The sequence below is a fragment of the Hyperolius riggenbachi genome, chromosome 3 (assembly GCF_040937935.1).
Source record: "Hyperolius riggenbachi isolate aHypRig1 chromosome 3, aHypRig1.pri, whole genome shotgun sequence".
Lineage (NCBI taxonomy): Eukaryota > Metazoa > Chordata > Amphibia > Anura > Hyperoliidae > Hyperolius > Hyperolius riggenbachi.
The window spans coordinates 194123534-194144428 of record NC_090648.1 but is presented as its reverse complement, the minus strand read 5'-3'; the positions used below and the strand labels follow the sequence as shown (position 1 = coordinate 194144428).

Below are 20895 nucleotides of genomic sequence, written 5' to 3'. Positions count from 1 at the left end.
CTTTGATACGTTTAATATGCCTCTGAAGGATGCTGTCGAAGAAAAGAGATGCACAACTTCCACTTGAAATAATACTTTTTTAATACACACTTAAAATCCTTTATATAATATTTAAATGCTATTTAAAATAAATAAATGAAATAAACTGTAATCTTAGGAGGGTTGCGACGTGTTTTTTTTAAATTGCTGCTGCATTATTTAAATGTATCATTGTAATAACACATGGGGCTGTTGTCAACGTAATACTCGTAGTTGTGTTTTGTATTTAGTTTACGTGTTCTTTGTGTGAACGTTTAACCAGAGTCCCTTGTGTTTTGTGTAAACAAATAGCATATCCCAAGTTCCATTCTACAACCTGTGACTCTGGGGACTGCAGAGCCCGTAGAGGCCAGCAGGTGGCGCACTGGCTGCCTGTATGTGACTGCCGTGTGACAGGAGCGCGTCCCTGCTGTACGTGTGGGCGATGAGAGGCTGTCTGAGCAGAGTGCACAGCCTGGTGGGGCAGACAGATGAACTCCAGCATTTCCTGTAGCTGCAGAAGGTGATCGGACACTCCTCTAAAGTTTGCAAAGTTGGCAGCTGATAGGAGGAGGTTAGACGGGCACACCGACTCCCAGCCAGGTCTGGGCTCTTCCGGCTCCATGTGTTTGTAATGTCCGCAGCACAGGAACCTTATAAGAGACATGACGCTGTGAACCGGCCTGGCCCCTCTCCATGTGCAGGCAGGGCAGCTCCGGGGCCTAGGAGAAGACATAGACACCCACATGGAGAAGTCACTGTGGGATAAAGCAGGTGTGTATAGATATCAGCTGTACTGTGTCTTCTTGCCGCACGGCTACGCACTGCTGCCCCGGCTATACAGCTGCTAGTGTTATATTATTATATAGCTGCTTAATAAAGTACAGCACTCGGTGGCTCACTGCTTCTCGCTTCAAAGTGGCTTCTCCTATATATTATATATGTATTTTATGCACTTTACTTTTTAACCTATGGAACTTAGAGTATGGAGGAAAATGTATTAATCTCCACAGTACTTTGGCCTGTTTTGATCAGGGTGAGAATATTCATTTTTACAGGTATGTGGGCTAGATTCAGGAAGTCATAGTAAATTATAGCTGACATCTTGCTTTTCTGAACTTTTGCTTTAGCTACAGATCAACTTCATGTAACTTTTTTTTTTTTGCTCTAAATTACTGTGGGCTGTACTTGGGCTAAATAGACTCATAAAGCTATTGATTATTTCCTGGCAACATGATTAATCAAGCTGTCAGTTAATTAGTGGAGATGAGCTTCAAATGTGACTTTCGCTTTGATTTTGTGATCTTCAGGGACTGGAACCTTGCATGGTTCTAATCAAATTTAGGGAGTGAATAAATTAATGGAGTTGTCAGTTAATCAATTATTTGCACCCAGAATCTGATTAGTCCTGACACCCCTGCCATTCTAGTGATTACAGAGGGGGGAAAAGTATGCCCAAATTTATAATGCATCTCTAATCGCTTGCCTCCTAAATCGGATAAGCCCTGTGCAAAGTTCTGGTTAAGCCCAACTGGTGTATGCAGAGCTGCCCCCCACCCCCCAACAAAACCCAAAACTTGAGATGGCCACAGTTTCTTGTTCCACAAACCTGAGTTTGAAGCAGTTTCTTGTTCCACAGGAAGTGGCATTCACCTGGATTGATTCGGGAACTTTGCATTAGGATGCATTTACACTATGCATGTTGCGGTGCATTATAAAGTAAATTATCGCCCACACAATAATTGGTTCTGCATGGAAGCAATCGCCTCAGTGCGGTGCCTCGGTTCTGTCACATTAGCACAAACTAAACTGTGTTCTACTGGACTTTGTACCACTTGTGCATTGCAACCCTGAGGCCACTTTCACGCTGATACATTGCATCATGTGATGTGATGACGTTATATTGTAATGGGACGTTCACATCGGCGCATTAGTAGTGTGGTGCAACAGAATCTATTGGAATAACATGAGGCATGATGTGCATTTTTACAGTTGCGGTGAAGGATACTTTTTTATGTACTGTAGTGTTACATTACACTTGTAGCGCATAATGTGACTTATCATTTATTGCGGTGCGTTACTGTTTTTAGATGTACAGTGACCCATGTGAAACTAGCCTAAAGCCTGGTACACATGTTAAATTTGGCCAATTTTACCACCTCCATGTAGTACAAGGGTTTGGGCAATCATTAATGAGTGTATACCAGGCTTAACCCCCCAATGGCACGTACACACGGAAGACAAATGTCTCCAGCTGCAAGGCAGAGACAAAAAATTTCAGCTTGCGGGCAGAAATGACTGTTTGTCATAACGACAGTTACATATGTGTACAAACGTACATGTGTAAAAACGACTTAATCGTTTGTCCAACTAATAGGCGTTCAAACAACAAGTCATTTGATCAGTCATTTCATCTAGTCCATTGTTCTATCCAGTCCATTGACCATTATCAAGTTGGTTAAACGACATGTAAATTAGCATATCCGATGCTTTTTTTGGTGTCTGTGTATATGACATCTGAACGACTTGTTGTTTGCACTTCGTCGTTCAAACGTCTAGTTTAAACGACAATAAGGCGTAAAGTTGGACAGCGTAAAGGCGTAAAGTTGTATCAGCCCTTTAGGCTTGTAAGGCTGATAATTACTTGACAGCTGTTAAATTAGTTGACATCAGTTAGCAGTCATTCACCTTCCAATTTTGATTAGTCCCACTGCAAAGTTCTAGTTCTGCCCAGGGGAGTTACAGTAGCTATCATTGAACAGCAAGAGGTACTGTAAGCCAGAATGAGGATAAAGTAACATCTCTAGTTATTATCACTGGAGTGACAATTTAATTGATAGGTATTCTTTCAGTCCTAGATTAAATTACCAATCACGCTCTGCCCAACTCTACAATGATCATATTTTTCTTTCTGTTGCTGAAGACATTTAATGCTTTGTATCTCAGTCTGAGATTGAACATGCAAGACTTCCATGTTGTATGTTGTTACTGTCTCACCTACACTACATAAAGAACAAATGTATGGCACTTAAGGCTTGATTCATTAGGCTGCACTGCTAAAGCAGCGCACCTTAATGTGAAGGAGCGGCCAGGAGGCACGTTTGTGGTTTGCTAAAAACCTCAAACCGCCGGTGTGCACCAGCCCATTGAAATACAATAGCCAAATGGTTTTACAGGCGGATGCGGCCGGCGGATCGCATCCAAATCCGCTCGGTGTGCACTGGGCCTTACATAGCAGCGCTCGCTGTTATGTAAGGCGCATGGGTTCCTTAGGAGCGTGCCTTCCTTAGGTTCCTTAGGAGCGTGCCTTCCTTAGGTTCCTTAGGAGCGTGCCTTCCTTAGGTTCCTTAGGAGCGTGCCTTCCTTAGGTTCCTTAGGAGCGTGCCTTCCTTAGGTTCCTTAGGAGCGTGCCTTCCTTAGGTTCCTTAGGAGCGTGCCTTCCTATACATAGTAAAGCAGAGGGACACCAAGAGCCCCAATAGTGTAATTCGTCTTGGGGACAACAAAATAAATGAGAAGTTAAAATTATACTTACAAACCAGGGTTACCAATAGGCAACCACTGTATAGGCAGGTGGGGAGAACAATCCTGACCCCACTCAGGAATAAAAAGTCGCTCTCTGTAGACATGAAAATAGGGTAACAACCCTCCACCCAGGGTGAACTCAATGTAGTGTACAAGATACAGAGGCGCCAAAAGAATAAAAGGTAATTAAATGAACTTAAAAAACCAACTGGTTAAACAGAGGAGGCAGCGGTGGTCTTACCCCCTCCAAACAGACACAGGCAAGGACTGCGATTCAGACAGTCAACAATTTATTCGGAACTCCCAAAAAAATAAGTTCATTTAATTACCTTTTATTCTTTTGGCGCCTCTGTATCTTGTACACTTCCTATACTTAGTAACTATGTATATAGGAAGGCACGTTACTATCTAAGGAAGGCACGCTCCTTACATAGCTGCTATGTAAGGCTTGCATTAGCGGCCCCTATTTCACATTAAGGTGCACTGCTTAACAGTGCAGCTTAATGAATCAAGCCCTTTGTATATTATGTATAGGCTGCAGTTGCTGACATCCTAACAATGTTTGCCAGCTGTCAGGCTGATCCTTTGGTTTCAGTACTATTGTTGAGTTGGGATTATGCAGGCTGTAAAGTCAACATAGCTGATTTGAATGTTGAGTCAGTCTCAGGGTAGGTTAACACTAAAGATGTTTAGATATCACGCATGTATTTTCGCACACAGTTTTTCAGACACCACACAAGTTCATATGTGAAAATACATTTGGAATTGTCCACAACAGCACTATGGAACATATAAAGACTTGCGCTATATCTGAAAAGGCTGCAGCCAGCTGTACGAAGTTTAATTGTGAACCACTCATTGACTTACATTGGGTGTGCTAGTTTCCAGATGTGGAAAAACTTCAAGGGTATGTTCACATTGGTCATTGAATTGAATGCAACCGATTGGGAAAGTGACGCTGCATGTCATTTGCATGTTGCGTCAGATACAGTGAAACATACAGTCAATGAAAAGCATGCTTACTGGTATCGCGTGTGTCAGGAACTGGCCTGCGGCACGCCTGCGTATACGGTTCCCGACTGCGGGTTTGACCAGATCAAGCGGGGGACAGCCTTATTCAAGCTACAAACAAGGCTGTGACCCCTAAAAAGCTCCTTACTGCCACCACTAGCGGTTTGCTAGACACGTTCACTCAGCTGTCGAGTGCTCAATACGCAATCTGCGTTTTCGTATTTGGGTCAGCTTTGTGCTTAGGCCGAGTACGAGAACGCCACACACACACACACAGTTGCAATCTTACACGGTAGTGAAGCAAAACCACTAACAGTCGTTCCGAACGATACTGTTAGACTTCCCACTCGGCTGTCGAGCGCAGAAGTGCCCCATACACACAATGCAATTACAATTTCATATGGTAGTGTTGCTCAAGCATACAATTAGGCCTGGACTTATGCTACGTACACACTTGCGATAACGATCGTTCGATAGGAACGATAATTGAAAGACGAACGATACGGCAACGATAGGAATGCAACGATGGGATGCAGCGATCATCATACACATTTTAACGATCGTTCTCGCAGAAAAGAATGATCATAAGGAAATGTTGCATACATATTTCTATAAAATTAAATAAAACACACTAACATGGAGTTACAATAGATACAAATATATGATTGTTAACTTGAAAACGTTTAATTGAAATGAGCAATGTAACAATCTTTACCTCCACGCTACAAAGGAAGTACTGAAGCTGGGCAGAATTCCACGCAGGCGCATTGGCCCTTGTAACGATCGTTCTCGGCCAATGTCTGTACACACTATAGTTTTGTAACGATTGTCGGTAGATACGATCCGCCAGGTCGGATATTTCCATCTTCCCGATGTCGTTCGTGTTAATGATCGTTGGGTAAAGTTTTTTTTCTCCCCCATTTGTTGGCGGAACGATTGTTAATTAGCTGTTTCAAACGACCATAGTCGCCAGTGTGTACGCAGCATTATACACAGCTACACTGCAGTCTCCTCTAGGCTATGAGTGTTAGTTTAGTACAGCAGAAGTCAAGCTTATTAAATAATAAATTAATATTCCAGGAAAAAAGTGGAACAATGCAGAACAGAATATATACAAAAGATTACAAAAAACAAAATAAAAAGTTACAAAATTAAGTTACAAAGATACACACAACACGATTTGCTTACCAAAATACAGGGATCCAGATAGGACCTTGGACTTTTGTGGAAGGACACAGCTCTGGCTTGACCAGGAGCCCCTTAGCTTGGGCCGGGAGTCCAGCTGCAGCTCCCGTCAGAAGAGGACTGATTTTAGGTATCTGTCCCCGGTTTTTTATAATGGAATATTTGCCTTGAGGCTGTAAGCCTGTTTGGACGAGGGGAACTAGATTTAATTACATCCTCAGACATAATTTGATTTCCGGAGATCGAACATCCACATGGGAAAAATGTACTATAGCCCACACACAACAAAAGACTTCCTTAACCTCCAATTTCCCCCAGGTTAAAGTGTATTTTAGTACATACATGAAAAGACTTCCCTAGTCCACGTTACAGGTGACAAACACATTGACAGTATTGGCCTGAATAGCCATCTTCTAATTGGAGGCTGGGTAGACAGTTCCTAATTACTGTCCAGGTTCCTTTGCCTATTGAAGGTGACTGGTCTATTAAATGAAGACAATGGCAGTTCCCTTGATCTCTGCCCTCAATGCAAATTTAATCTACATACAGACATTATCCAGGTGACACCGTCCAAAAGCCAGACTGGCTGACATACAATCCCATAGATGCAGACATAAAAATGGGAAAATGAAAATATATTACTGTGTTATCCTTAACCGCATCAGCACCCCAATATATCACCACAGCGTGGGTTTTGCGGTAACGCACTGCATGCAGTGTGCTACGGTGCCGCACGCCGTCGTAATGCACCTACCGCACTGTGAAGGATGAATAGGTGGTGTGTTGGAAAGCACCATTGTGAACATAGCCAAACAGTCAGAAAACTATAATGTGAAAAGTTTAGAAATAGCAGTGTTCATGTTTTTCTCACTGTGTATTTCCTTTAAGAATATTCTTGCAAGTGCACGTGTTCATTGCGACCTTTAGTATATCTTAATTACTGGGAAAAATGCACAAATGTTTATAGAGCATGGGTCATATTAAAGTGTGACAAACACACAACTGATAATACTGTACCAGGGTGAAGGTGGACATGGTACGATTTAATCCACTTGAGGAAGCAGATAATGTTAACAGTTTAACAAAATCTACTACAGTATAATCTTGTTATAGTAAACTCTGATACAGTAAAGGTGGCCATACATCAGGCCGATCGACCATCCGATTCGAGTATTATAATCGAATTGGATGAAAATCAGTGTCGCCATGTGCATGCCCGACCAACAATGCGACCAATTTTGGGACGAAAATTGGTTGCATTCTCGATTGCACATGCTGCAAGATGTTGGGCCGACTTGCTTGATCAGATGCACGGGGAGGGAACGACATGCAATTTCGCGTTGATTGGTGAACGAGACGCGCTGCGCCCCCCATGAAGAATGTTCCCCGTGTAACGTATACATTACCTGTCTGCACTTGTACTTGTCTCATTCTGCACTCCTTGCTCCATACACGCATGCACCACGTGGTTTCCGAATAAGGGCGCGCATGTGACGTCAATCACACGGTTACCACGCGGGGCGCACGTGTATGTAGAGGAGATTTCCCAGAGGCAGCGGGGGACAAGCACAGGCCCACGGGCAGGTAATGTATACTTTACATGGGGCACATTCTTCATTTGGGGGGGCACAGCGTCGGGGGGGGGGGGCACATGGCCGATTCTGGATCAAATTCAGCATGAAATTGTTCGGAAATTGGCCTGCAGTGTATGGCAGCTGACAGATCTCTCTCATCAGATTCGATGAGAGATTTGTCTGTCGAATCTGTCCATACATCACTAGATGTATGGCTTCCTTAAAACTCTGGATATAGTGAACCCAGGCCCAGATCCCAGCAAATGCATCTGTATAAATATACAATGCATGACCAATTCTGATATAGCAAACTTCTGATCTAGTAAACTACTTTTCCTGGTCCCTTGGAGTTTGCTATAAAGGGATTGTATTATATAATATTTAGAACATAATTTTATTAACCTTCTTAACTAAACTAAGCTCCAGGCAATAGTATTACCTTAGCTTTTACATGAAGTGTTTGTTACATACAGAAAGTAGTAAAGCTGTGTTCTAGGCGCTCACTGACTTTGCCACCACTGCTTAATAGCAAGACTATGCTCTGCTGAGATCCTATAGGTCCCCCAAGTTGAATAAAAATGGGTCTAGAACTAAAGGTAAGTCTGGTGACTGTACATATCTCAGAGGTGCTGGTCAGGAAAGTCAGATGTAGACCTATCACAGACCCACCTACGTTACCCATCTCCTCCGCCTAATGTGACCTCTGCCTATGTATAGTGGTGCATAGATGAGCTGTGTCATGGCTAGGCACATAATTGTGTTCCAGGAAGTGGCTGAGCTCTGACACGTGCTGGGATCAGAGAGAGCTCCATTTCTTGCCACTGTTCAGGTGTAGAATGATCTACTACATGTTTTCATTAAAGGACGCCTGTACTGAGAGGGATATAGAAGCTGCCATGTTTTTCCTTTTAAACAATACCAGTTGCCTAGCAGACCTGCTGATCTCTTTGGCTGCAGTTGTGCCTGAATCGCACACCTGAGACAAGTATGCCGCTAATCCAGCCAGAGACATCTGATCAGCATGCTTGTTCAGGGTCTGTGGCTAAAGTATTCGTGACAGAGGGTTCAACAGGACAGCCAGATTACATTTAGCTTGGCAGCTGTACAAGGTTTGTCTATGGGATCACCTAGCTCAGTGATCTGCAAACTTGCCTCTCCAGCTGTTAAGGAACTACAAGTCTCACAATGCATTGCGGGAGTCCGACAGCCACAGTCATGATTCATAAAGGCAAATGCATTGTGGGACTTGTAGTTCCTTAAAGAGACTCCGTAACAAAAATTGCATCCTGTTTTTTATCATCCTACAAGTTCCAAAAGCTATTTTAATGTGTTCTGGCTTACTGCAGCACGTTCTACTATCACAGTCTCTGTAATAAATCAATGTATCTTTCCCCTGTCAGACTTGTCGGCTGTGTCTGGAAGGCTGCCAAGTTCTTCAGTGTTGTGGTTCTGCTATGAACTCCCCCTTCCAGGCCCCTCTATGCACACTGCCTGTGTATTATTTAGATTAGGGCAGCTTCTCTCTTCTCTCTTATCTTTTACAAGCTGGATAAATCGTCCTCTGAGCTGGCTGGGCTTTCACATACTGAGGAATTACAGACAAAGGCAAAGCTGTTTGCTGGAAGAAACGAGCAGCCTGAAACTTCAGTGCATGAGAGATGCAGGGGGAAAGAAACACACAAATGATCTCTTGAGATTCAAAAGGAAGGGTGTATACAGCCTGATTGTGTATGGATGTATTTTCTATGTGTGGACATACTGTACATCAACCTACTTCCTGTTTTGGTGGCCATTTTGTTTGTTTATAAACAAACTTTTTAAAACTGTTTTAACCACCCTGGCGTTCTGATTAAATCGCCAGGGTGGCTGCGGGAGGGTTTTTTTTAAATAAAAAAAAAACTATTTCATGCAGCCAACTGCATGAAAGCCCACTAGAGGGCGCTCCGGAGGCGATCTTCCGATCGCCTCCGGCGCCCAGAATAAACAAGGAAGGCCGCAATGAGCGGCCTTCCTTGTTTTGCTTATATCGTCGCCATAGCGACGAGCGGAGTGACGTCATCGACGTCAGCCGACGTCCTGACGTCAGCCGCCTCCGATCCAGCCCTTAGCGCTGGCCGGAACTTTTTGTTCCGGCTGCGCAGGGCTCAGGCGGCTAGGGGGGCCCTCTTTCGCCGCTGCTCGCGGCGAATCGCCGCAGAGCGGCGGCGATCAGGCAGCACACGCGGCTGGCAAAGTGCCGGCTGCGTGTGCTGCACTTTATTTGATAAAAATCGGCCCAGCAGGGCCTGAGCGGCAGCCTCCGGCGGTGATGGACGAGCTGAGCTCGTCCAGACCGCTCAGGAGGTTAACCACTTTTAATGCGGCGAGGAGCGGCGAAATTGTGACAGGGGGTAATAGATGTCCCCTAACGCACTGGTATGTTTACTTTTGTGCGATTTTTAACAATACAGATTCTCTTTAACAGCTGGAGAGCCAAGTTTGCAGATCACTGACCCAGCTGTAACTGGTCTCTCAAACAATGATCCTGTTCCTGACAGCTTACCGTAACCTCTCTTACATTAAAGGGAACCTGAAGCAAGAAATATAAGGAGGCTGCCATATTTATTTCCTTGTAACCTCTTGTGGACCACAGGCTTTACCCCCCCCCCCCCCCCAAAAAAAAAAAGAGACCAGGCCATTTAAATAGCCACCGCAGCTTTAAGGGGTCGCTGCAGGGCTGCACAACTCTGCACACAAGTGATTTACCCCCCCCCCCCTCTTCTCCCCACCAACACAGCTCTGTTGGTGGGGTCTGATCACACCCCAGGTGTTTTTTTTTTTTTTTTTATATTTGTCTTTATTTTTTCAATATTTTTTACTATTTTTTTTTTCCGCTTCAGGTGTCCTTTAGTCCTTCCCAGAAGCTTAACCTTCTAACTCTCACCTATGAAATTAGCGTCCCCCAGCCTATCCCCCTAAAGGTGGCCATACATGGTACAATTTTTCATTTTTTTTCGATTAGATAATTTAGTTTGATTATTCCGTTAGATCAAATATAAAGATTTTTCCAGCATGTCCGATCAGATTTTTCTCGAAAAAAAACAGGATGATCGTTCAAATTTCTTGATTGAAAAAAAAATATTTTCAACTTTCATTCGATTCGATCATTTAGATTGAATAAACGGGAAAATCAAACGTTTTTATTGTATCGTGTATGGGCACCATAACCTTCATAATCTATGCTAAGGCCCGGTTCACACTTGCGGTTCTCTGCCAAACGGACCGGATGACCTGACCGGATCCGGTCAGGTTGCATCAGGTGTGCATCAGGATGCGATCCGGATCAGTTTGGCAAAAGAGAGTAGAAATAAAATAAAAATGTTGGGGTCTGGGAGGTCAGCAGAAGGTGGACCTGTGGAATCAGGCCCTCCGCTGTTTAGAACTCACCTCCACCTCCGACATACTGCCAACATCGCCAGCACGTTAAACGTCACTGCTGCTCCACTCCAAAATGCTTGCCCATGTGTCCCCATCCAAAATCGCCGCTACAATACGCATAGGAAGTGGGGTAGAACATCCGGATTTTATAGCCAGTGTGTTGTGCGCTCTCCGGTTCTCATTGGTTTGTATTGGCCGGATGCAACAGTCCGGCTCCGCTCCGGATACGTCTGCCGGAGGAGCCGGACCAAAAAATAGCGCATGTTGGATCTTACGCCGGAGTCCGGATCCGGTCCGGACGAAACGGACGCATGTGAACGGACGCATAGACTTTCATTGCTATGCCGTGCTTCCGTTCCGCATGCGGTCCGGCTCCGGCACGGCGATTCCGGACGGCGACCGCTAATGTGAACCGGGCCTAATCCACACATACGGTAACACCCAAGGTAGATTCTGGCTCTTTAATACTATCCAAAATGATGATTTTCTTTTTCTGTATTTAGGCTGGAATCTTTATTGGTATGTATTTAAGTTTCAGTCAGTATGATTTTTTCTTTTTATTTTTTATGCATAATACTTTAGTGGAAAACCACATTGTAGTTACTGTGGGCAGAACAAAAGGTTTGCTGACTCCTGTGGCATTGCCAATTTGATCACTGTGTGATGTAACTTCTGTCTGATAGGTGATGTTGGGGGATTGGATGGATTTATACGATCAGGTCCACAGATGGGAGCTCCCGAGAAGAAGAAGCGCAAGCAAAGTGCACAGGTACTCATACATCCTACAGTCATTCATATAATGTTTGTATTGTTTTAATAAATCTTCAAGTCCCTAACTGCAAGGTTCATTGCAAGTTTAAAATGTATACTTTAGCTCTGGATGGAGCAAGGAGCATCTCTTTATCTGATTTGGTTGTGTTTAGATAACCTCCTTCTAAAGGCGCTTGAGCTTACTTTCACCGCTCCTGACCTGCACAGGAACACCCACGTAGAGCACTGATATAATATCTAGTTAGGGAATGTTTACACCACACAGGAGAAAAGCCTTGTACACGTATAACCTGCCTGGCCCCTGAAATGTTTTGTGACTGTTTCAGGTAACAGTTTGGTAGCAGTGTGCAAACATGCCGTTGGGCACCCTGTTATGTATAATGTAGAGGGGAGGATGAGCATGAGGAGTGCCCTTGTGCAAATGAGACCTTGTCTCAAACTAACATGAAGTCAGTGTAATGCTGGATACACATCATGCGTTTCCGTGTCGAATGCGTCCGTCGATACGCGTCGATTCGATTATTTCCGAGCATTTACGAACGCATTTCGATGATTTTTAGGTCGATTGCCATGTAAAGTATGGCAAATCGACCTAATGATCCATCGAAGCTTGAATCAGACATGTCAGAAATAATCGAATCGATGCGTATCGACGGACGCATCGAACGCGGAAACGCATGGTGTGTATCCAGCATGAGGACACTACATCTTAAATAAAGCCAATCTGTTGGGTCCACATAGCTATAGATCTGAGTGAGCCCCAAAGTCTCTGCAAAACTAATCTCACTTAGGGGGTCCCTACAGTAACATTGGATGCAAATATATCTTTCATTAACATCATATCTGCAATGGTACACTTATCTCTGTAGACAAAAATCTAGAGGGCATACTTGCGCCAGTTCTCTAGCAGTGCCCGAAGCCCCAAACCTTGTGGGACGCAGCTAACCTCAGGGGGCTGCCACTAACAGAATCCCCCTGAGCTGCTGCTCTCATTGTATCATACAAAACAGAGGAGTGGCAGATCACACTAACTAGCTAATAACAATCATGTGAGGAGCCCTGGAGGAAGAACAGTATAACACAATAAAAGTCCCACTATGAGCTGCAATGGGAATTACAATTTAACAGCAGGTTAACAGTTTTCCTGCTGTACAGATTGCTGAAACAGAAGGACCTGGTGCCAGGAGATGCTTTAAGGTCTGGAACCCACTACAAAGTGCATTAACTAGCGTTTTTAATGAGCCATTCATAAGCGATTTATTGAGCGTTTTCTGGCAATTTTGGTAGTGATTTTTGCCAGCGTTTGTGATAACTATTTGCGATTAGTGATTTTAATTGATTGGTCCTTTCAAATTATTATAATTTTTTTTTTTTACAGTTTGCAGTAATTTAAAGTCTCACACAAATGGCTGTGTACAAGCGTTTTGCCAGCGCAAATGCTCCCAAAATGCTGCATGTCCTGCAATTTGCGATTTTGCTAATCACAATCGCTACTGTGGAATATGTTGCATTTATTTATTTATGTTGGCAGATCGTTTAGGGAAATCGCTAGCGATTTAAATTGCTCCCTAAACACTCAAAAAAGCGCTCTAGTGGGTTCCAGCCCTGAAGCACGATAGGATGTCATCAAAATGTTCAAAAACGATCATTATATACGTAATTTGAAACCAGTGTAGAGAAAACGTGAGGTTACGACTTAGTGTCTAAACAGTGATAATTGTCTAGCAACATTTTAGATGGATTAAAGGACAACTGAAGTGAGGTATATGGAGGCTGCCATATTCATTTCCTTTTAAGCAATACCAGTTGTCTGGCATTCCTGCTGGTCTATTTGTCTGCAGCAATGTTTGAATCGCACCAGAAACAAGCATGCAGCTAATATTATCAAATATGACAATAATGTCAAACACCTGATCTGTTGCATGCTTGTTCAGGGTCTATGGCTAAAAATATTAGAGACAGATGATCAGCAGGGCAGCCAGGCAACTGGTATTGCTTAAAAGGAAATGAATATGGCAGCCTCCATATTCCTCCCACTTCAGTTGTCCTTTAAGAAAACCTAGGCATAGGTCACATGACCACAGGCGGGAGCTGACAACATGGTCAGATTTTCATTCACTGACAGATGTGGATACATTTTTTGGTACCCTTATAGCTCATTGAAAAATTGCTTTATGCATCCTGAAAAGTGATCAAATGAAAAACCTTCATCCCATGAACACATGCATGTGACTATATGGTTACTAAGTAAAGCAATACGTGTAAAAAGAGAAGTATTCATACTACAAAGCTACTGTACAATATTCTGCTGATTGTTGATATTCTAGAAGATATAAAGACAATTATAGACAAGAATGTTAAAGACGAAGGCTGTAAGATCATCTCCAAGCAGCCTGATGTTCCGGTGATAGCAGCTGCAGAGCTATAGAATTGGTAAAATGATACTGAGAATGGTAGAGAAAAAGCAAGCCTAAGAGGTGCCAGGTCATAAATCCTTAACAAAAACAGAGCTAAAAGCAACAAATAGGTAAGAACAAAACACTGGACTGTTTAGAAGCCTCTGTTTATGAGCCTTTTGAAACTTACTGAACATCTATGGAAAAGCGTGAAACGTGCAGTCTGGAGAAGGCACCCTTCACACCTGACACAGTCGGAGCATTTTGGTAGGAAAACGGGGAGAGTGGATCAAACTACCTGCTGACAGGTGCAGAAGCCTCACTGAGAGCTACAGGAGTCACATGGCTACAGTCATTACCTCTTAAAGAGAACCCGAGGTGTGTTTAAAGAATGTTATCTGCATACAGAGGCTGGATCTGCCTATACAGCCCAGCCTGTCTTGCTATCCCAACCCCCACTAAGGTCCCCCTGCACTCTGCAATCTCTCATAAATCACAGCCGTGCTGTGAGGCTGTGTTTACATCTGTAGTGTCAGTCTCAGCTGCTCCCCCGTCCCTTCCCTCCAATCAGCAGGGAGGGAAGGGATGCAGGCGGGGACTGGAGTTCTGCAGGAGGCGGGGAGAGCAGCAGACTGACACTAGAGATAAACACAGCCAGCTCTGACAAGCTGTTTGTCAGCAGCGTGGCTGTGATTTATGAGGGATTGCAGAGTGCAGGGGGACCTTAGGGGGGTTTGGGATAGCAACAGAGGCTGGGCTGTATAGACAGATCCAGCCTCTGTATGCAGATAATATTCTTCAAACCCACCTCGGGTTCTCTTTAAGGTTACACACAAAAATTTCGGGTTGAGGGTGTCAATATTTTTGTCTGACATTTTTGCTGTGTATGTTTGTAAAATGTAATTTAATTTTTTTAATCAAAGGCCAGGCCACTCCAAACCACCATTCTAGATGATGTTTTACTGAAATACTCAGGATTATTTTTTTGGGGCTTTGCAGGGTCAGGAAGGATGGGGTTAGGAAGCCCATTGGGTGATGGTGTTATGGATGTTTTTTTGTTTTTTTTGTTTTAACAATAACCTTTCTATAGCGCTTTTTCCCCTATAGGACTCAAAGCGCTTAGGCTCTCTCAGATTCAGTAATTGGTAGTAGAATAAAATATTAACACAAAAATTATATTTCTGCAAATGCCAAACTGAATAGGAGGGTTTTCAGTCTGGATTTAAACATGTCCAGAGATGGAGCTGTGTCCTCATCTGCTGAGGTAAGGAGTTCCATAACGTACGAGCAGCATGACAGAAGACTCTGGGACCAAAAGTTTCCAAGTGGACTCTGGGTATGACTAGATTATTAGAACCTGTGGATCTGAGATTGCTATGCAGCTGCAACATTTCTTTCATGTATCCAGGGCCCAGATTATGTAGTTTTAGGCACAGAAAAGGAAGGCGGTTAGGATTGTGCAACAAAACCCAGTATCTTCTGGCACGTTAAACAGTGCTGGGAAATTAGCTACTCCTTCCTCTGCAAGCAGCACTTTTCCTCTACACGTACGAACCATATCTGCATGTTGACCAAGTAATACTATCCACAGGCCCTGCAGCACTGAGTCAGATTCTATATTGTAGCAAGTACCAGTAATGTCTCGCTTCCACATGCTCTACATTTGCACTCGTGTTTTTCCACATGTGGTTTTCCACATCCGTTTGTATGCATAAAAACACGCTTTTGAACAGCAGAACAATGTAACTAAACAATGTGATTGTAAAGTGCACTTTTTTCTCAAGCAAAAAACAAACAAATACTCATGCGATGTGAACACCAGGGCAGTTAGGTGGATAACCATCTCCCGCCAACAGTCTGTGTATATGCATTACCTCAAACATTGCGGACATCTATTTATGTATTTCTTATCAATAATTTACCCCTGACATCCTTGGAATGCCACTTGAACTGCTACTTTCCTTCACCCAGGAAGTACAACCTGTTTGCTGTTTTTTACCCCAAATTTGTTGGCGTCTGATACCTCCTCCATCTTGTCATTCAGTGAGGGAAGTCTCAGTACGCAGATGTCCTCTAGGCTCCTCACCCTCCTACTAGAGGTGGATCTATACAAAATAATAAAAGGGGCCCTTCATAGTGCATGTGAAGCTTTATTGGTCAGCCTGAATTGACAACCATCAAATGAGAACTGCAGTGAGAGGTATATGGAGGCTGCCATATTGATTTCTTTTTAAGCAATACCAGTTACCTGGCAGCCCTGCTGAGCTCTCTGCCTGCAAAATCCTACCAGAAACAAGCATGCAGCTAATCTTGTCAGATCTGACAAAAATGTCAGAAACACCTGATCTGCTGTGTGCTTGTTCAGGGTCTATGGCTAAAAGTATTAGAGGCAGGGGATCAGCAGGATAGCCAGGCAACTGGTATTGCTTAAAATAAAATCAATATGGCAGCCTCTATCTCACTACAGTTCTCCTTTAAACTGACAAGATACTCCTCTTACACTCCCACTCTTAGCTGCTGGGTATAGAAGCTATGTGATTGTATACAACCTCCTCCCAAGACATTTCCGTCTCATCCAGAGATGTTTCAGTGGGAAGAATGTGGGGAGGGGGGGGGGGGGGCAAGACTATCCTTCAAGGTAACCCGAGGTGAGAGGGATATGGAAACTGTTATATTTATTTCCTTTTAAACAATACTAGTTGCCTGGCAGTCCTCCTGATCCGGTCTCTAATATTTTTAGCCATAGACCATGAACAAGCATGTAGCAGATCAGGTACTCTGACTCAGCTGACTCAGGTTTTACTGGATTAGCCATATGCTTGTTCCAGGGTTTTGACTCAGACACTACCCATGCCAGAAGATTAACGGATGCCAGGCAACTGGCATTGTTTACAAGGAAATAAATATGGCATTCTCCATATCCCTCTAATCTTGGGTTGCCTTTCATGTCTATTTAGCAGGTAATGACTTGAGCATGCTTATGGGCTGCTTTGCAAATTTTAATGAGGCTTTATGGTATGTGATGCATAAGGACATCAGATGGTGAATGGACTGCGAGGTCCCACTCATGCACCCGCTGCATGCATTTTGGTCTACTGTGCTGTACTGTCCTCTGATTTTTATTTCTTTTTCTATTTCTTTGTAGGGATCATCTATTTCTCCGCTTTCAGAGTATGCTCCACCAACAATCACAAGTTCAGACCACCTCATTGCCTGCAATCCTTTTGATGATGAGTATAGCATACCTTATGTTTCAGGGTACACTTATTTTGGTAAACTTGGACATTCCAATGCTGAAACTTTCAACACCTTTAGGATGCCACCTAATACCTCACCAAAAAGGCCTTCTCGCAATGTTGGCTTCCAGACATTTAGAGATCAAGCAATATATTTAACCAAAGATTTAAAAACAATGGGAAGAAATATTCCCATAAACTTGGCATTGCAAGAAAAAACGGTTTTTGACTCTATTTACAGCAATATGGGTCAAACAATCAGCATGCCAGGACAGCACTTTAGACCAAACCAGAGCGAGGAAGACTTCCATCTTATGTCAATTCAGACCTCTAGCCCAAGAAATGACTTTCAGATTGGCTCTTACAGGTCACAGGGTGTAAAAATGCACATTAGTCAAATGGATAGCAGCCATTTATTTTCATCTGCACAAACACACTTTATGCCTTCAAAAATGCTCAATCTCAACCAGGATTTTAAGTCTGCATCAAACAGCAATCTAAATTCAGTGGGACCTCAAGAGAGATCAGATCTGGATGCACCTTCTCAGCCTAATTCAAGTCCACAAAGTCAGAGTAAACACCTAGGGGATCCTGAACATTTCCAGATTGAAACGGTAAACCTATCTGATATTGGTCTGACTAATGGAACCCGTATCAAACCTTCACTTTCCAGACTAGTGAAAACTGATGTAACACCTAGTGAAAAATGCAATCGATGGCTTCTTCACTCTAATTTTTATGGTCCTTTGTCCACAGAAAATGTGTACCCGTGTGGTATATGTTCTGTTGACGTAAATAACATGGAGGATGCCATCTTGTGTGAAGTTTCCTGTCACAAGTGGTTTCATCGCACGTGTACAGGGATGACTGAGATGGCTTATGCCCTGCTCAGGGCCGAAGCTTTGGCTATTTGGGGCTGTGATACCTGCATGGCAAAAAAAGATGTTCAGTTAGTGCGCATAAAAAAGTAAATCCTTTAAATGAATCACTGGCCAGATTTACAGTCTTAAAGAATTTGAAAGGCTTTATATTTCAGCTCCAATACAAGAAAAATGATGATCAGCTATGCTGGAAGCCAATGCAAATGAGCCCCAGAGGTCTGTCTGGGAAAAAACAAACAACTGAAGAGTTTGCTCTAACCACATTAGATCAAATAATATTACTGTGACGGAAAATGATGGTGCTCATTGGTCTTGTTGATGCCTGAGAACAGAAGCAGAAATTACTGTAAAGTATTGCATCGATAGTCACTTCTGAAACATTGTGCTGTTTTGATCAGGAAATTTTTCTATTAACATTTTGGGTTTTGCTCCCTGACACCTGTTTAATGCTCTTAACTTTTCTTGCACTATTTGATGTTTATATTTAATTAGAAAGCGCTTTCAAAGATAACTCAGTTGTGTAGACCTCAAAAGAATGTTCATATTTAGTGGTGAAATCCTACTGATGGACTTTCGTCCATTGAAGGAAATGATATGGTGATGCACAAGGCTGATATTTGTGCATGATTTTTATTTTATTTTTGAAGTATGGCACTTAGGACAGAATCCCTTTCAAATGTGAGTTCTGAATAGAACAAAAAAAAATATCTTGAATATTTATAAGTGGCATTCTGAATTGAAGTTCTCTATTTGAAAATTTTATTAATTTTATTATCACTAATATTCACAGTAAGTGCCTTTCCAAGATGTACTGTAACAAACTTCACAAACATTACACATATTGATGGATCACATGTGTAATTGAGATGGAACCATATGCAATAAAATCAAATGTCTAGAAACTTGGTTTCCATGATGTATCGTACATAACAAAGATCAACCAAAAAGGTTGCCTTCATAAACCTTGTCTCTTGTTATTCAAACTCAAAGGAAATGTATAGTGTGTTTTTATTTATTTTTAATATTAATTGTGGGCTTGCCATTATCACCAGGATCATCCAGACAGATGCTAGGTACACACCATACAATTTTGTGTTAGATAGATGGTTCGATAGATAATTTCCGACATGTCTGATCTTATTTTCGATTGTTTTTCTGCCATATTTATTTCCTTTTAAACAATACCAGTTGCCTGGCAGCCTTGCTGATCTATTTGGCTTCAGTAGTGTCCAAGTAGCACCAGAAACAAACATGCCGCTAATCTTGTCAGAACTGACAATGTCATAAACGCCTAATCTGCATATGCTTGTTCAGGGGCTATGGCTAAAAGGATTAGAGGCAGGGGCTCAGCAGGGCTGCCAGGAAACTAGTATTGCTTAAAAGGAAATAAATATTGCAGACTCCCATATCCCTCTCGCTTCAGTTGTCCTTTAACTTACCCTAGAAGAATACGTTGCGTGGCAGATAAAAGCAAACGGCTGTTACTTTCTGGATGACCCTCGTTCATAGTAGTAGAACACCCAATGCTTTTACACATACCTTAGCTTTTATAAATTTCTAATTCATTAAAACCTAGCAATAAACTGAGTAAAACTAGATTAAAAATGAAATCACTCCAGGGACAAATGTAACGCCTTGCCAACTCTTAGGAGCACAACCTTGGGGACTAATACAGATGTTGCTATTTTTCAGCGTTTAGATTTAACCACTGAGACTTTTTAACAACTGTGTGTCTGTGAATGTAGACATTTGCTTTTTTGGAGAGGGTAAATTAGCCTGTCTTTTGGGTGAGCATCTTAGTAATTCAGGGAAAACTTGCAAATTAGAAATCTAGAAATTCTCCAATATAATGTTGTAAACAATATTATATGTAACTTTTATAATTTATAAATAGTAAGTTTAAACCTATTCACCATGTTCTCTTGATTTCTGAGGTACTAGACGGGGGTGATCCGCATGATCTGATTTGTTAAAAGTGGCCACTGAAGGTCCAATTTCTAGCAAAATCGTTTGGGCAATCAGAAATTCTGATCAGATTGGTTGTAAATAATCTCTGTTGATGGGCACAATTGATTACGAATGATTATAAAAACAATCGTCCGATTGAATTTTCATCTAACCAAAATTTCAATTTTCTTGTTGGTTGTGATAGATCGGAAGCAAAGATTGATTCGTTGATGGTATAGTGAATGACTTCACATGCGATCAAAATTTGAGCGCTCAAACGATTTTTTGCTAGAAAATGGATTGTTAGTGGCCACCTTAACTGTATGGCCTATAAGCGCATGTAATTCTGGTTTCATGGAAAAATTGGGATGTCTTGTATTGTAAATAAGGCACTAAATATACTGTCAAATGTACCGGTATTTACAATTGTATATTAGAAATAAGTGCAAAAGCTTAAAGTGGATCCGAGGTGAACTTTTACACATTGCATAATTGTGTTTTTCCTATTGTTTATAGGGCATTCCTCAAGCCAAATACTTTTTTGTTTTTGTTTTAATACTCTAATTCCCTATAAACTAAATAAGCCAAACCCACAGGCTCAGAGAGCCTTGGCAGTAGCAAGGGCTCATGGGAGCTCAGTCTGGGCAGGAGGAGGGGGAGGTGCTACTAGCCATTGATTTCAGAAGCAGAGGGGAGGAGGATAGGGGATAAAGGTCCGTACACACGCCGGACTTTAGGCAACGACGGGTCCGTCGTTGCCTCCCGCTGGGTGGGCGTGCCAGCGACAGTCCGGCGTGTGTACGCTCTGTCGTCAGACTGATACGGCTGTTTCTGAGCGATCCGCCCGGCGGATCGCTCAGAAACAGCCGTATCAGTCTGACGACACAGCGTACACACGCCGGACTGTCGCTGGCACGCCCACCCAGCGGGAGGC

At 42.7% G+C, this 20895-nt stretch overlaps 1 protein-coding gene and 1 long non-coding RNA gene across 2 annotated transcripts in view; one reads left to right on the top strand and one right to left on the bottom strand.

The window, feature by feature from the left end:
* The first annotated feature begins 446 nt into the window (after nt 1-446).
* PYGO1 (pygopus family PHD finger 1) lies at nt 447-18916 on the top strand. The gene is made up of 3 exons (XM_068275493.1): nt 447-792; nt 11414-11499; nt 17043-18916. The coding sequence occupies exons 1-3, from the start codon at nt 765-767 to the stop codon at nt 18102-18104; spliced, it is 1176 nt and encodes a 391-aa protein (XP_068131594.1). The 5' UTR covers nt 447-764; the 3' UTR covers nt 18105-18916.
* LOC137563263 (uncharacterized) overlaps nt 17528-20895 on the bottom strand; it is a 42001-nt gene continuing 38633 nt past the window's right edge. Inside the window, exon 4 of the long non-coding RNA XR_011030304.1 lies at nt 17528-18058. This is a non-coding gene — a long non-coding RNA (uncharacterized lncRNA). The remainder of the gene's footprint in view (nt 18059-20895) is intronic.